A 12,718-nucleotide genomic window follows, 5' to 3' on the forward strand; every position below is an offset into this window, starting at 1 on the left:
GCAGACATGTGGCCGTAAGCCCCAAGGGGAACTCGACATTGGCACTTTACCTGGGTCACTCGGGGCTGCCAACGTGGCAATGCTTTATTAGTACGTTGCGTGTTCGAATCCTCAACGCAGGCTTGTGTGAAATTTTTTTTAGCCTACGGCTTTGCTTTAAAGCAAGTGGCTGATCGCAGTCACACCACCATACATCTACACCATCAAGAACCAGGGGAATCAAAACTGCGGCGTTTTTTTTTTTTTGTTTTTGTTTTTTAAGCAGCGGTATAGCTGCCACGGGGCCGATGAAAGCTCTACCGCTGCTAAGAAAATGCGCCAGTCTTGCACGACGGCTAGCTTGTGTTAAAGCCAGTGTTCACAGCCTTATATATTTTGACAAAGTCATCAGATTCGCCACCCAAAGTAAACTTTGGTGAAAAGTCAGTGATGATGACTTGCCTGGAATTTTGCCTCCCCCCCCTTTTTTTTTTCCTTTGAATTGTCCCGAGAAGTGTTCGTTACTTATTAAACTATAGCTTTAAATTTTCTCGTGCAGTGGCGAATCAACTGTCGGAATGTGAAACGGCAAAAACAACCCCCATTTTCTAAAACAGCACGAACCTCAAGCTTGTGCCTTGCCTAGCAAAGTAGCTTCGATGCCCCACCAATATAGCTCATTAATCTCTTGTCAGTTAGAAGTAGCTAGAAATAAAGGAGCATAATCTCCCTCGAAATAAATGGGCGGAGGGGGGGGGGGGGGGAGGAATTGAACTTAGCTCAAGTCCCTTGAAAAGTTTTATTCCTTGAGGAGCTCAAGTCCCTTGAGGAGTTCTTTATTAGTATCATCTAAAAAGTCGCACTAAGTTAAAAAAAGGTAAAGTTGTTAAGGTGACAGAAATTTCCTTGCCGGGACTGCTGCAAGCAACGCTTCACAAAGAGTCACTTCTACAACGACGCCACACCCTGTCAATCTAGTCTCAAACCTCTAAAGATGAAGTGGGCAGTCATGTTTAGCAAAAACAGCTCCTAGTACAGTCTAAGAAGGTATCATCAGCGACTACTCCGAACACGCTCTGCAATGGTGAGCTTGCCAACTACCAGATTTCTTTACAGACTGCATCTCTGCAGACTTTCCTGTCAGTGTACGACCTAGAGGCCAGTGGCGCACCGACGGGGAGGGGGGGGGGGGGGTGGTTCGGGGGTTGTAACCCCCCCCTGGCAGAGATCCTGGGTGCGCTACTGCTAGAGGCACCCTTATGCACTATATTAATTCCATGTATAAACTATCTACAAACATTCCTCTAAAAGAATATGCATGCATATGTCATCGGACAGCCTATTAACTCATGACCTCTATACAGTTTGTCTATGGTTATGCTAACGAAATATGTCAACATACTTTCTATGGTATGGTGCAACAGAGTCCTAACATCATGCCCTGCCTGTGCAATTACAATGGCAGGAGCACCACAAGAACTGTACAGTTCAATCACACTGAGAGATTCAAAACAAGGACCAGTTTGGAACATTCAAACAGTTTTATTCAACCACCACGTGATAGGGTTATTTATCTTTCATGGGCTTCCCGCCATATACGACATATGTACGGACTTGGAGTGGTGGTAGGCACACATCCTGCTTGTTCCGTCTTGCATGGAAAGCAATGTTCCCTAACAGGCCCCTCACTGATGTAATTCACATGACATTGCAGCACGAGCATTTTATTTCCCCTTCACGAATACGACGTTATCTCTTTTGCATAACATCATTATGCTGTCTTGCTTTGCCTTGTCAAAAACCTAGACTGGTCAAGCGAGAACTTGTGGCCTGCCGAGCTTTTCAATGAAGATAAATTGTTCGTTGTTTGTTAGAGCACGCAACGTTGCACGAAAAGCCAGGCTACCAATGTCTCACTTCCTGTAGACTGAACATGCAGGATGCCAAAACCTCTACCAGCTTTGGAATAAAAAAAATGTGGAGAGGGGGGGGGGAGTACTGGGGAGATGACATCAAAACGTACTCTGAACAACTGGCTTTCTTCGCAGAGCACCAGATAGCTCGGCAACATTCCAATGATTGCAGAAACCTGTTATCACGTATCACATCTTAAATCTAGATGCATCAATACACAAACCCGAAAACAACACTCGCTTGTGAAACGTTTTTAAAAAGAAGGGCACTTTGAGAACTCAGTACGACAATACAGCACATTAACACAATGAAAAAAAAAAAAAGAAAAACAGCAACAAGAATCCACCATTTCAGTTATTACCACACGGAGATCATTATAAAGGAATATACCAGGCACCACCATTACCAGCCGCGAGAGAATGGCACCACCGGAAACGAACAACGGGAACATAGCGGTGTACGATGCACACAATGTATACTACATGACACAGCCCAAAATATGGTGTATATAACATGTATATAATATATATTTGATGCCTTATTTATGGCCTTAATATCTGTCTTGTGCATAATCTACGACTCGCTTGGTGTAGCTTGTCGTTTGGCGATTTCAACAGCAGTATTAAAATAACAGACTTCTTCGTTCAACAGCTTAAAACTACAAGGGGGTCACGCTTTCAACTCTACGATAAAGATTTGTTCAAAGGCACTTCGTACGTAGGCTCTAAATTATAGCTGTACAGGCTGTCATTAACCCCATGTCTATGGCATCGCTTAACAGAGGGCGCTGTTTTTGAACTTGAAAGAAGAAAACGCCTTCTTTTTTTTTTCCCCCACCCTTGGCACGGAGAAGTTTCGAGCTGCTATGCAAGATGACGTCGTGCAACTTGAAGAAGCCACGTTTGTTCAATTGCCTACACAACGCTTAGTTACTAGGGATGGAGAAATAATGGATGAACATCTAAAAACTGAGCACAGGCTGTGTAGACGAACCCACGGATCTTGTACAGCCAGTATACTGACAGGATAGAAACAGTGCTGCTGATGACACCTCTCGTACGGGGTATCGGCTCAGCGTGGCCTAACCACTACAAGGCTGATGGGACAGAGGGTACAGTCACAAAGGTACGGGGCACAGGGGCCAACAACCCTCCGGGCCTCCATGCCTTGGGAAACATTGCACACGGTAACACTACGATGACCAGGCAACGAACGAGCTGCTGCTGCATGCTATTACACAGAAAAAACCGAGCGTGCAATGTGCACCTTCCCACCCATTCGCCGAGCATTGCAAGTAAGTGCCCTTGAAGGACATATTACAGTGCTAAGACTACCATACACTAGGCAAGCTCTGCTGCCACGCTAACTGCAAAACGACAAACAATGCCAGAGAGGCATAGCCACTGCAGCTAAATCAAAGCCTTAAAGATGCATCTTGTCTTCAAACTTCTGGTGATCTCTTCTGTGGGAAAAAGAAGTGCCCCACCATGGTGTGATACGTAAAATTTGCTGCTGCTTGACTGCCACTGGTACCTGAATGCTGGTACCAGCAACGTGCCTAACTGTTGGATGGCAATGAGCATCACGCAAACCTACGTCTCTTTGCTACAGAACGTACATTGGCAACAAGAAATGATCATGCAACAAGTAAACACACTTTTGTGAACCAGTAAGGTGCGAGCTGCTACAGTACAGTACAAGGGAAATATTAAAAAAACAAGAACCTTGAGTCTCATGTGACAACAACCGAGTTAGAGAGGAAATTCAAAACCGCTGCAAGAGAGCTATGTCAACAAATACGTAAAAGTTGGCCAGAAACCATCACAGTTCCGAAGAAAGCTTTTCCTCAAGCATGAAAAATGTGTAGATGCTTTGGCGTGGCGGTCCACACACTGGCATGGCAACAAAAGCAGGTACCAGGAGGCTACTGAAGACAAACACAAAAAGGGTCCCAGAAAACACTGCTGCAACCAGCCATGGGCGACCATTCCCCCTACAAACTGCTAAAGACGTGGTGGGGTCCTTCTATACATATACTAGTACTTTTTCTTTTCAATCAACCTCGGCGGTTGTTCGACAAGGAAAGTAACGCTCGCTTGTTCTGAGATGTCCAGACGGGCTTGTTGGCAATTCATTACCGTTTTTAGACATTGCAAATGACATACAGGCAAGAACAAGCAACACAACTCCTGCCCTTTGAACAACTGTCAGTGCGTCGTCTACACTGTGGAAAAACAGTTAAAGAACGAACTTAGTGCGCGATCGAAATATGTTCCTTCAGAGAATGAACTGCGCATCTGTACGATAGACAGCACTGCTTTCGTTCCTGACACCACACAGCCACACGCGCAATTCGAAACTGGCGCATGAGCCTCGCAAAACTTGGCACGTCATCGCGCTGCATTTCTGTGCCGTATGCGGTAGAACACGGGCAGGTTCCAAGTCTGAAGCCCCGCATCTTTTTTTCGTCGCACTCTGGAACACACCTTCCAACGTGCGAACACTTCAATTAGCACTGCCGATTACAACTTCAGTGCAAATACCAGTGCCACCTAAAGCTCCAAATGCAATAAGCAGCAACACAGATGGCACCCGACCGAGTCCTGGGACAGCTTAACGACACTCGCAACAGAATTGCACCATGTACCCCAACGACAAACAGTGGCCACAAAAACATGATGCATGGCTTGCTTGCACACCGCAAAAGAGCATGGATAGAAAAGCGTGAAATGGCTACATACATGGTGGACAACGTGGACTCAGCCAGGAAGGCTTGGCTAAGCATGGAAATGCAGGTGAGCTACCAACACACTACACCTACGAGTTACTCCCAATTCTTTTGCATATAGAGCTTTTTCTCGCGTTGGGTCAGACATCAGCTAACAAAAATGGCCTATCTCGTAACAAAGCTGAACTTGAGCGTTCAAAGCGGTTTTGAAACTTCTTTAAGATAATGGCGATAAGGCCTCGGGGGATGGGACTACACCAATCGTCTAACTCAGTGGGCAGTAAGCTATCCCTACGTCTTGTGAACCAATCATACAGAAAAATACTACTCACAGAATCAATGCACTAGACAATGTCACCACCCATGCCTTAAGAAGCCAGAGGATGTGGCCAGAACCTTTAAAGTGTACTTGTTGCAAGCATGACACATGCTTTTGGTTGCACATGGCTGTAGCACACTAAGTGGATGTCGCTTGGCCTCCAAGAGTATGTCGTCGCTGGCTGATCTTGTGACACGTATCAAAACTAGTCACAAAGTTTGCCGACGTGTTCGTTACCCGCAGTCTTGGAAAACTGCACTCGTGCCAACAGTACAGCAAGCTTCTGAGGAGTCCACACACTATTCAGGTGTACTAAAAAAAACCACCAAATAACAAAGCAGTATTGCCACTACAAAACACCCCCAAAGTCATGTTCTACAGCACTCTTGTCCACGTTTGCAACGCTGAATTCCTTTGGTAGCTCAACATCCATTCTGTTGAACGCTGGATGGCGCCCAAAGCCCACCGACAAAGAAGCAGTCCTCCAACGGAGCAGACTTGACGAATCAAAAAGTTCTGCGCATCGCACTACACAGTCCCTCGAGCACCGCACCACCACGACGTCCACTGTTGCGCTGCCCGCACTCTAGTCCACCAAAACACACACGGGCCATTTCACACAAGCCAAACACTTAAAATAGAGATAGCAGGGATCAGACAGCGTGGTGATGAAACGAAACACAAGTGCATAGAATAACACACACTCACACACAAACACAGAAATGTCAAGCACGAATGAGCCAATGCTTGCTTAAACCAGCAGAGGTTTGTGTGACAGTGCAATTAAAATGGCAGCCTACTTCTACGCTGGCACTGAGTGTCCTGGTAGGCTTGGTCAACACATAACTGGCAGTGTGCTCTGCCTGCCTCCACAAAGAGCTTGTTGGCAGAAAACGATTAGAGTGTTTGCACATAAACAAATGTTACAATAAGACCTGGCCTATCAGATGGTTTCAATGACACTGCAGAACTTTTGTCAAGTGACACAAAAGAACCTTTCCAGAGTTAAAAAATAAAGAGAAAGAATGCCTACGGAAACCAAAGAACCTGAACTAGTAACAGTAGACGAGTTTGTTTCCCTCTCCCTATTGACTTAGAATTAAAAAGTGGGAAGTTATAAACTAGAGCGGAAGTGAGTGGGAGACGAAACAAACCGATCATCTACTCCATGGCACCGTGGTTAGCGCGAGTGGCCTTTTCGTCGGCTTAAAATTTGAGCAACGGCTAAAACTGGAGCTTAATTAGACAAGAAAGAATGTTATGATGGTTAAAATGAAATAATGAGCTTGGTGCATAAGACGTGCTTGCACAAGTAATAAGGAAGGTTGCAAACACGGTCAGGAACAGTCGGTCACATTCAAAAGGTGCAGAGCCAGTGCTATGCTTCACACTGTGATGCAACACTCAATACTGTAGTGCTACAGATGCTACCAAGTGGTCCTAGTATTTTAACAACTGCCAGTGCCTTGTGCTGGTAAGTTACACCGGTGCCACTCAACAGTCTTGGTGCAGCGAGAAAATTGTATCGCACAGTAGCCATGGCATGGGTATCAAAACATCTGTTGTACCGTCTAGGGGCTGGTTCTAGTACTACAGCAGCTGCTGGTGCCTTGGGCCGGTGCTGGTACATATTGCTGGTGTCCCATTCTGTAGTTTCCAGTTTTCTGAACGCCCTCAAAAGGCGCATTAAAGTCGTGTAGGAAATCTGACAAACGGCAGGAAAACAAACGCTTGCAACACCAATAACAACGCACTAACAACTGGAACATCAGTTCCAGTTGTTAAACAATTACACACTGCGAGTAAACAATGTGTAACAAAGGTCTCACCGAGTCTTCAAACACATTCTACAGTCAACTGCTTGTAAGAAGTTAACATAATGTTCATTGAGCCAAGCAATCTGCGAGACCTCACTGATTTGCTCCTTGAAAGATGAAGCATCCAAACAACTCCAAACAGGAATATGCTTTTTTAAAACTCAATTAGCATGACACATCTTTAGCAAGAGACTATAGATATAGGGCTACTAGTGAAGCCATTTAGTTGCACAAATGTATAACACTAGAAAGATTGAGCAATATCAAAACCACATGGACATTCAACTACAGCAGCAGCGATCTGCACAGCCAATCCTTCTGCTTGCTTCTAATGTTTCTGGTACACAATGCTCCAACTTGATGCTAAGCTCTTACCTGTAGCACACTCAAAACACACGTGTCATTAATATTGCTGCTGGTAGACTGCCTAGATGCTGCTACCACATACAAACAATAAATACTGAGCCTTCAAATAATCAAAACAGCTATAGGCCAAAACCTAGCTGGAAAATAACCAGTGACCTGGCCTTAACAGCTCCAAGATTCACAGGTTATATAATACTTGAAGACCATTTGCAGAATCTATGAGCAACAATGCAGATCTGATATTTTGACATCAGAGTCCCTTGCAGTAGGTACATTTTTCACTTTCAAAATCGATAGCCATGTAGCTGCCTCAGCATCCTGACAGGTGGAAAACTACAAGAAACGACACACCGGCACCAGCAACAGGCACCAGCACAGCTACGACTACCTGAATGGAGCAGAAACTACGACCCATCTGCCCAAGAAATCAGTGAGCACCAGCTTGTCTAGGCATAACCTACCAGTACACCAGCTCCAGCAGAGCTGCTGCCACCAGAACAAACTGGCCGCTGGAATCTCTCTCACAAGAAATCAGCGACCACTAACCTAGTTTGTCTAGGAGCTCGACTAGGCATAACCCACCAGCAACAAACAGCACACCAACACAAACATCAGACACCAACAGTACGCTGCAGATTTGTGGCATGCACCACCTCTGCTCCTGAAAATCTGACAACTACTACTGCCTGCTTCAAAGACCCCACATGGTAGACACCACCAGCAGACTGGAACCAGCGCTGCCCAGACATCACCACACGTTGAGGCACCTTGCGGGGCACGCAAGCCACTTCGACCTTCCTGACCAGTGATCACCGGCGAGAGAAAGCTCACGAGCCAGGGTAGTAGTACGGTGGCGGCTTCGCGAACTGGTTGCTCTCCCAGTCACCGCTGTGTCGTGCTGCCGGTGGCGGCGCTGACTCATAGCCCTTGGCGTAGTGTGGGATGCCCGGGTCACGCGAGTAGTGGTAGGCGGGTGCGGGCGAGTAGGCGATGGCGGGCGACGTCACGGGACGGTGGTGCGGTGCAACAGGGTGCTCGCGGTATTCGGGACTGATGTCATGGTAGTAGCCGTCGCGGCTGTCGTACGACGCCCGGTTCACGACAGCGCTGTTGCCTCCCGTGTGTCGACGCTTGTGGTTCACACTGGAACACCAAAAGGACCATTAAATGATAATTTCTCTTTCGGCCAACTTGCCCTTAACATTTTGGCAATCTCCTGACTATGCTGTGCGACTGTAACAAGATCTGGGCTCGTTTTCACGGTGTACTTTTTGTCTCAAAAGTGTTTCCTCATTGGCAGGCATTGCGGCATCTGCCACGACAGACAGTGAACAGCGTGGTAATTAGTAGAGGTGTGCGAATAGTGATTCTTGAGACCGAATCAAATACGAATCAAATGGTGCCAGAAGCGAATCAAATAGAATATCGAATAGTTCTCGAATAATAAACAGTCGTTATCACAATTTGCATAAAACGATGTCCACATCTTAGCATTCTTAAAGCTGGCAAGTTTCTGTCGTTACATAGTACGCTAGGAAGCGTTGTTTATTAAAAGCACTTCTCTCTGATGTTTCACTTGCCAGAACCAGTTCCGATTATGAGGCACGCCATAGTGGAGGGCTCTGTTTTGACCACCTGGGGTTATTTATGTGCACTACAACGCAAACACTCGGGTGTTTTCGCATTTCGACTCCTTCGAAATGCGGCCGCCACAGCCGGGATTCGATCTCGTGCCTGCTTATTAAAAGCACAAACAGAGCATTAGAAGCAAACAAGTAGTTTCTTCACATGCACAGGACTCTGCAGGGGGTGCGAATTATCGCTGCATAGCCTGTAAAGTATGGCTACCTAAGCGACGCAGCCTGCTCCCTTACGCAAGTTCTTATGTTTTATGTCTATATCATGCTCGCTGGGGTGAAAATTTACCATAATTTTTCTCCAATTTTATGTTCAATTAGGTGCAGATGATGTTTTGAAATAGTGGAAAAGTATTTGAAAAATACTCGCATTTACGAATAGTGACTATTTGATTCGAAGACCAAATCGAATAGGACACTATTAGATTCGGTATTCAAAAGTTTCGAATGTTCGCACACCCTTAATGATGAGAGGATTTCTGTGGCAATGGCTGTAATTCTCGGAGAACTGCAGAGTTAGATACAAATGAACTGCGGCAACCTGACATTACGAAAAAAAAAAAAAAAGGGACACGGACCACGGAAGTGCGATGTCATCCAGTCTGTGCCCTGTTTTCATGATGTCTATGTTAGGTTTGTTTGCGTCCTGCAGTAGCACAGTTCTCCGAAGATTACAGTTGTAGGTATTGCCCACATGTTGTTCAGCACAGCCCTCACATGCTGCTGCTACAGCTATGCTACGCCTGACAGCGAAGCTATCAAGTTCTCTCAGTTCTGAAAAAAAAAAAAGAAACGAAGCATTGCGACACGAATCTGACATAAGATGCGACAAATATCTTTGCACTTATCAATACAAGCAGACCACAGACATGACTTATACACACATTATAGGTAATGAACATATATACAGCCCAAATAGCACAAAGACAGGAAACACGTAAACACAGCCCTCTTTTTCACTTCAAACAATCATATTAATTCTGGAATGGGGACATTCACGCAGTATAGCGCCACCATTTAAAAGTGCAATGCACCTGACTTTTTTTGTGCTGTTGATGTGTTCATGCTGTATTGCAACCGAGCTGAAATTCCAACTCTCGCATTACAAGCTGCTGAGTCAAGCTGCAAGCAACCACATGGAAAACCCACCGTACCATCAATGGTATTCATCGTGCTGCTTTCATAATCTAATGCCAACAGATTAAACACATGCTACACATGAACTCAACTGCCGCTACATTTAAAAAATGAATACCTGATAATTTTGTCACAGGCAGTTAACACACATAGGTTTACAGGAGTACCAAACGTGTTACTAATGTTAGGTTTCCCATTCACAAACTATGACCCAATGTTGATGAAAGTTTCATATTTCCACACTAAGACGATTTGCACTTCTATAAAAGGCATGAAAACTCTACAGACTGAGAGCTCACGCTACGGTCTTCATTTGGTTTGTCGCCGCCTTTGCACAGCAGCAAGCAACCTCTTTTTCTCCAGTTTCCTATTGACACACAACAGCAGCATCGCACTATGACATATATATCACGGTAACCTGAATCGGATTTCATGATTAAATTTGAGCTAAGAATGATGGAAACAAGCACGAAAATGGCCACATTTGCTGGTGGAACGACTTGAAGGCTGGCACTTCGGAATTGTTGCGGTATCTTTCTTGTTTGCGACTTGGTTGGGGAGTGGAACTAGACTGCCTCTGCTATGAAAGCGCTGCGACTGAGAAGCAATGTGCAGAATGCTATGCAAGGGCATGCAAGCACTGTGAAGCAAGATATATAACTTGGAATGTCAGAAGGCTGACCAAGATGGCAGGGATTCACAGTACAAAGAGAAAGGCAGACAAAACGCAAGAACGATGAGAACAACGCAAATGCCGACTATCAATTGAAAGATTGAGAGAAGTCACAAAAGCTATCTGAGCATGCTCTCAAGGAAAGGCAGAGCCCCTTTCGACCAATCAAGGAGGTACGTCTGTGCTGTTCATACCAAAAGGTTGTGTTGTCCTCGCTTGGCTGATGGCAGTGTTTTGTACGCTCACCTTTCCGTACCAACATATACAAATAGTGACCAAAGCAACATGTTGATGGGCGACAGTTCGAAAAGCTACGTAGCATAGCAAACATGATTGTCTATTCTACATTTGAAAGAAAACATAAGCACAGAATGCTTTACGTCATCACTTCCACAGTCCCCTTTACTCACTGCAGTGGAGCACTACTTGCCTCACTATCTTCTTTTCTTAAGTATAGCGGTGCATTGCCCATTATCATTGCCACCTTTCCCACGGGTGCTGTGTCTAGTGACCAATTCATCATAACCTTGTGCTTGTTTTTTATACGAGGATACAGTACCAACGTGCTGACATGTTTTCCAAGGGATCGTGAAAAAATAAAAATGAATAACAGCCGGGAAAACGTAAGTGAGGAAGGCAGCAAATCGCCACAGCAACGTCTGAAACAGCTTTGATCGGCTGCCAGCACAGTTATTAGAAGTCAGAGAGCTCGAACTGGGACCGGGGATGACGCATGTGCACGTGTATAGTTAAGGGACGCACGCGTACTTAGTTCAGCGGCAGTGGCCCCTTTTCACTCTTGATATGCTTCACCGCATAACACGGCTCTGTTGCGGCAAAGCTGAATAAAGAGAACCAGCTATTATGTTACACTTGCAGGCGACAAAATAAATGTAGCCCTGCGCTCGGCAGATTTGGCCCAGTGTGCGCGGTTGCCGGTAGGTTTTATTCAGTGCACACTTTTTTTGTGTACATTTTGTCCCGATGATTGGGGAGCGCCTGACTTGTGCAACTTCGGTTGCTTGTTGAAATGAATCAGTCGCTTGTAGCAATGTGCCGGTCGCTTGTGGCAACGTGCAAGAGCAAATTTCCCTCCGTACAAGCTAAATTTACGTGACCGCCAAGTTCAAATGCAACAAAGAACATTACAGAATGGCGACATATCAAATGGGAACAAAATACACAGGAGACAATGGGGATTTAGGTCAGGACCAAGAAAATGTGATGTAGCAGCTGGCAAAGGGGCAACAGTGAGGAATGTATCAATGGGGTTCCACTGTATTACTCTGCCCTTTGAAATGTGCCATACCCTTCAGGAGCTGCAACAGCAGCTGGTACAAGTACAGGCCGGTTGTTATAGCTCATACGTTCAGATAGAACTGGACATCTCTTAAAACCAAGCAGTCGTAGGATACAATTCTTGGCTTGACCAGCATGCCACGATTCTCCGAGCTTAAGACTGGGCATACAGCCCTTAGCGAGATTTGGCCAAGACACTATGGGGTCAGCACGACTGACTGCGATAGGCTGAAACCGGATTCACACAACCCTTATACAGGGTGTCCCAACTATCATGCACCAAGATTTAAAAATATGCAAATGCCACGTATGTATACAGAACCAAGGTAATGTTGTTTGCCGTCGCTTGGAGATACTCAGATTATTGTTTGCATTCCGCCTAATTACATAATTAGTCTTAATTCATTAAGCAACTTCTCAAATATTATAATTAGATGAAAATTATCAATGAGAAAATTGTAGAGCAAACAGAAAAATTCCCGATACAGCTTTCTGGTGCTCAATATGTGCTACATAAATGTTTTTTTCCGAGCGTGAAAGAAGCCCGCGAATACACGCAAAATTACCGCGCGACTGGCCACTCGAGGCACTTTGCGTGTATTAGCGGGCTTCTTTCACGCTCGGAAAAACACATTTATGTAGCACATATTGAGCAACAGAAAGCTGTATCGGGAATTTTTCTGTTTGCTCTACAATTTTCTCATTGATAATTTTCATCTAATTATAATATTTGAGAAGTTACTTAATGAATTAATACTAATTATGTAATTAGGTGGAATGCAAACATAATCTGAGTATCTCCAAGCAACGGCAAACAACATTACCTTGGTTCTGTCCAGCTACTGTGGC

At 45.1% G+C, this 12,718-nt stretch overlaps 1 protein-coding gene across 1 annotated transcript in view; it reads right to left on the reverse strand.

The window, feature by feature from the left end:
• Positions 1-1,498: 1,498 nt before the first annotated feature.
• LOC119453130 (prominin-like protein) overlaps positions 1,499-12,718 on the reverse strand; it is a 61,659-nt gene continuing 50,439 nt past the window's right edge. The window contains 1 exon segment of the mRNA XM_049667564.1: positions 1,499-8,266. Coding sequence (XP_049523521.1) covers positions 7,951-8,266 — 316 coding nt within the window. The 3' untranslated portion in view covers positions 1,499-7,950.

The sequence above is a fragment of the Dermacentor silvarum genome, chromosome 5 (genome assembly GCF_013339745.2).
Source record: "Dermacentor silvarum isolate Dsil-2018 chromosome 5, BIME_Dsil_1.4, whole genome shotgun sequence".
Taxonomy (NCBI): domain Eukaryota; kingdom Metazoa; phylum Arthropoda; class Arachnida; order Ixodida; family Ixodidae; genus Dermacentor; species Dermacentor silvarum.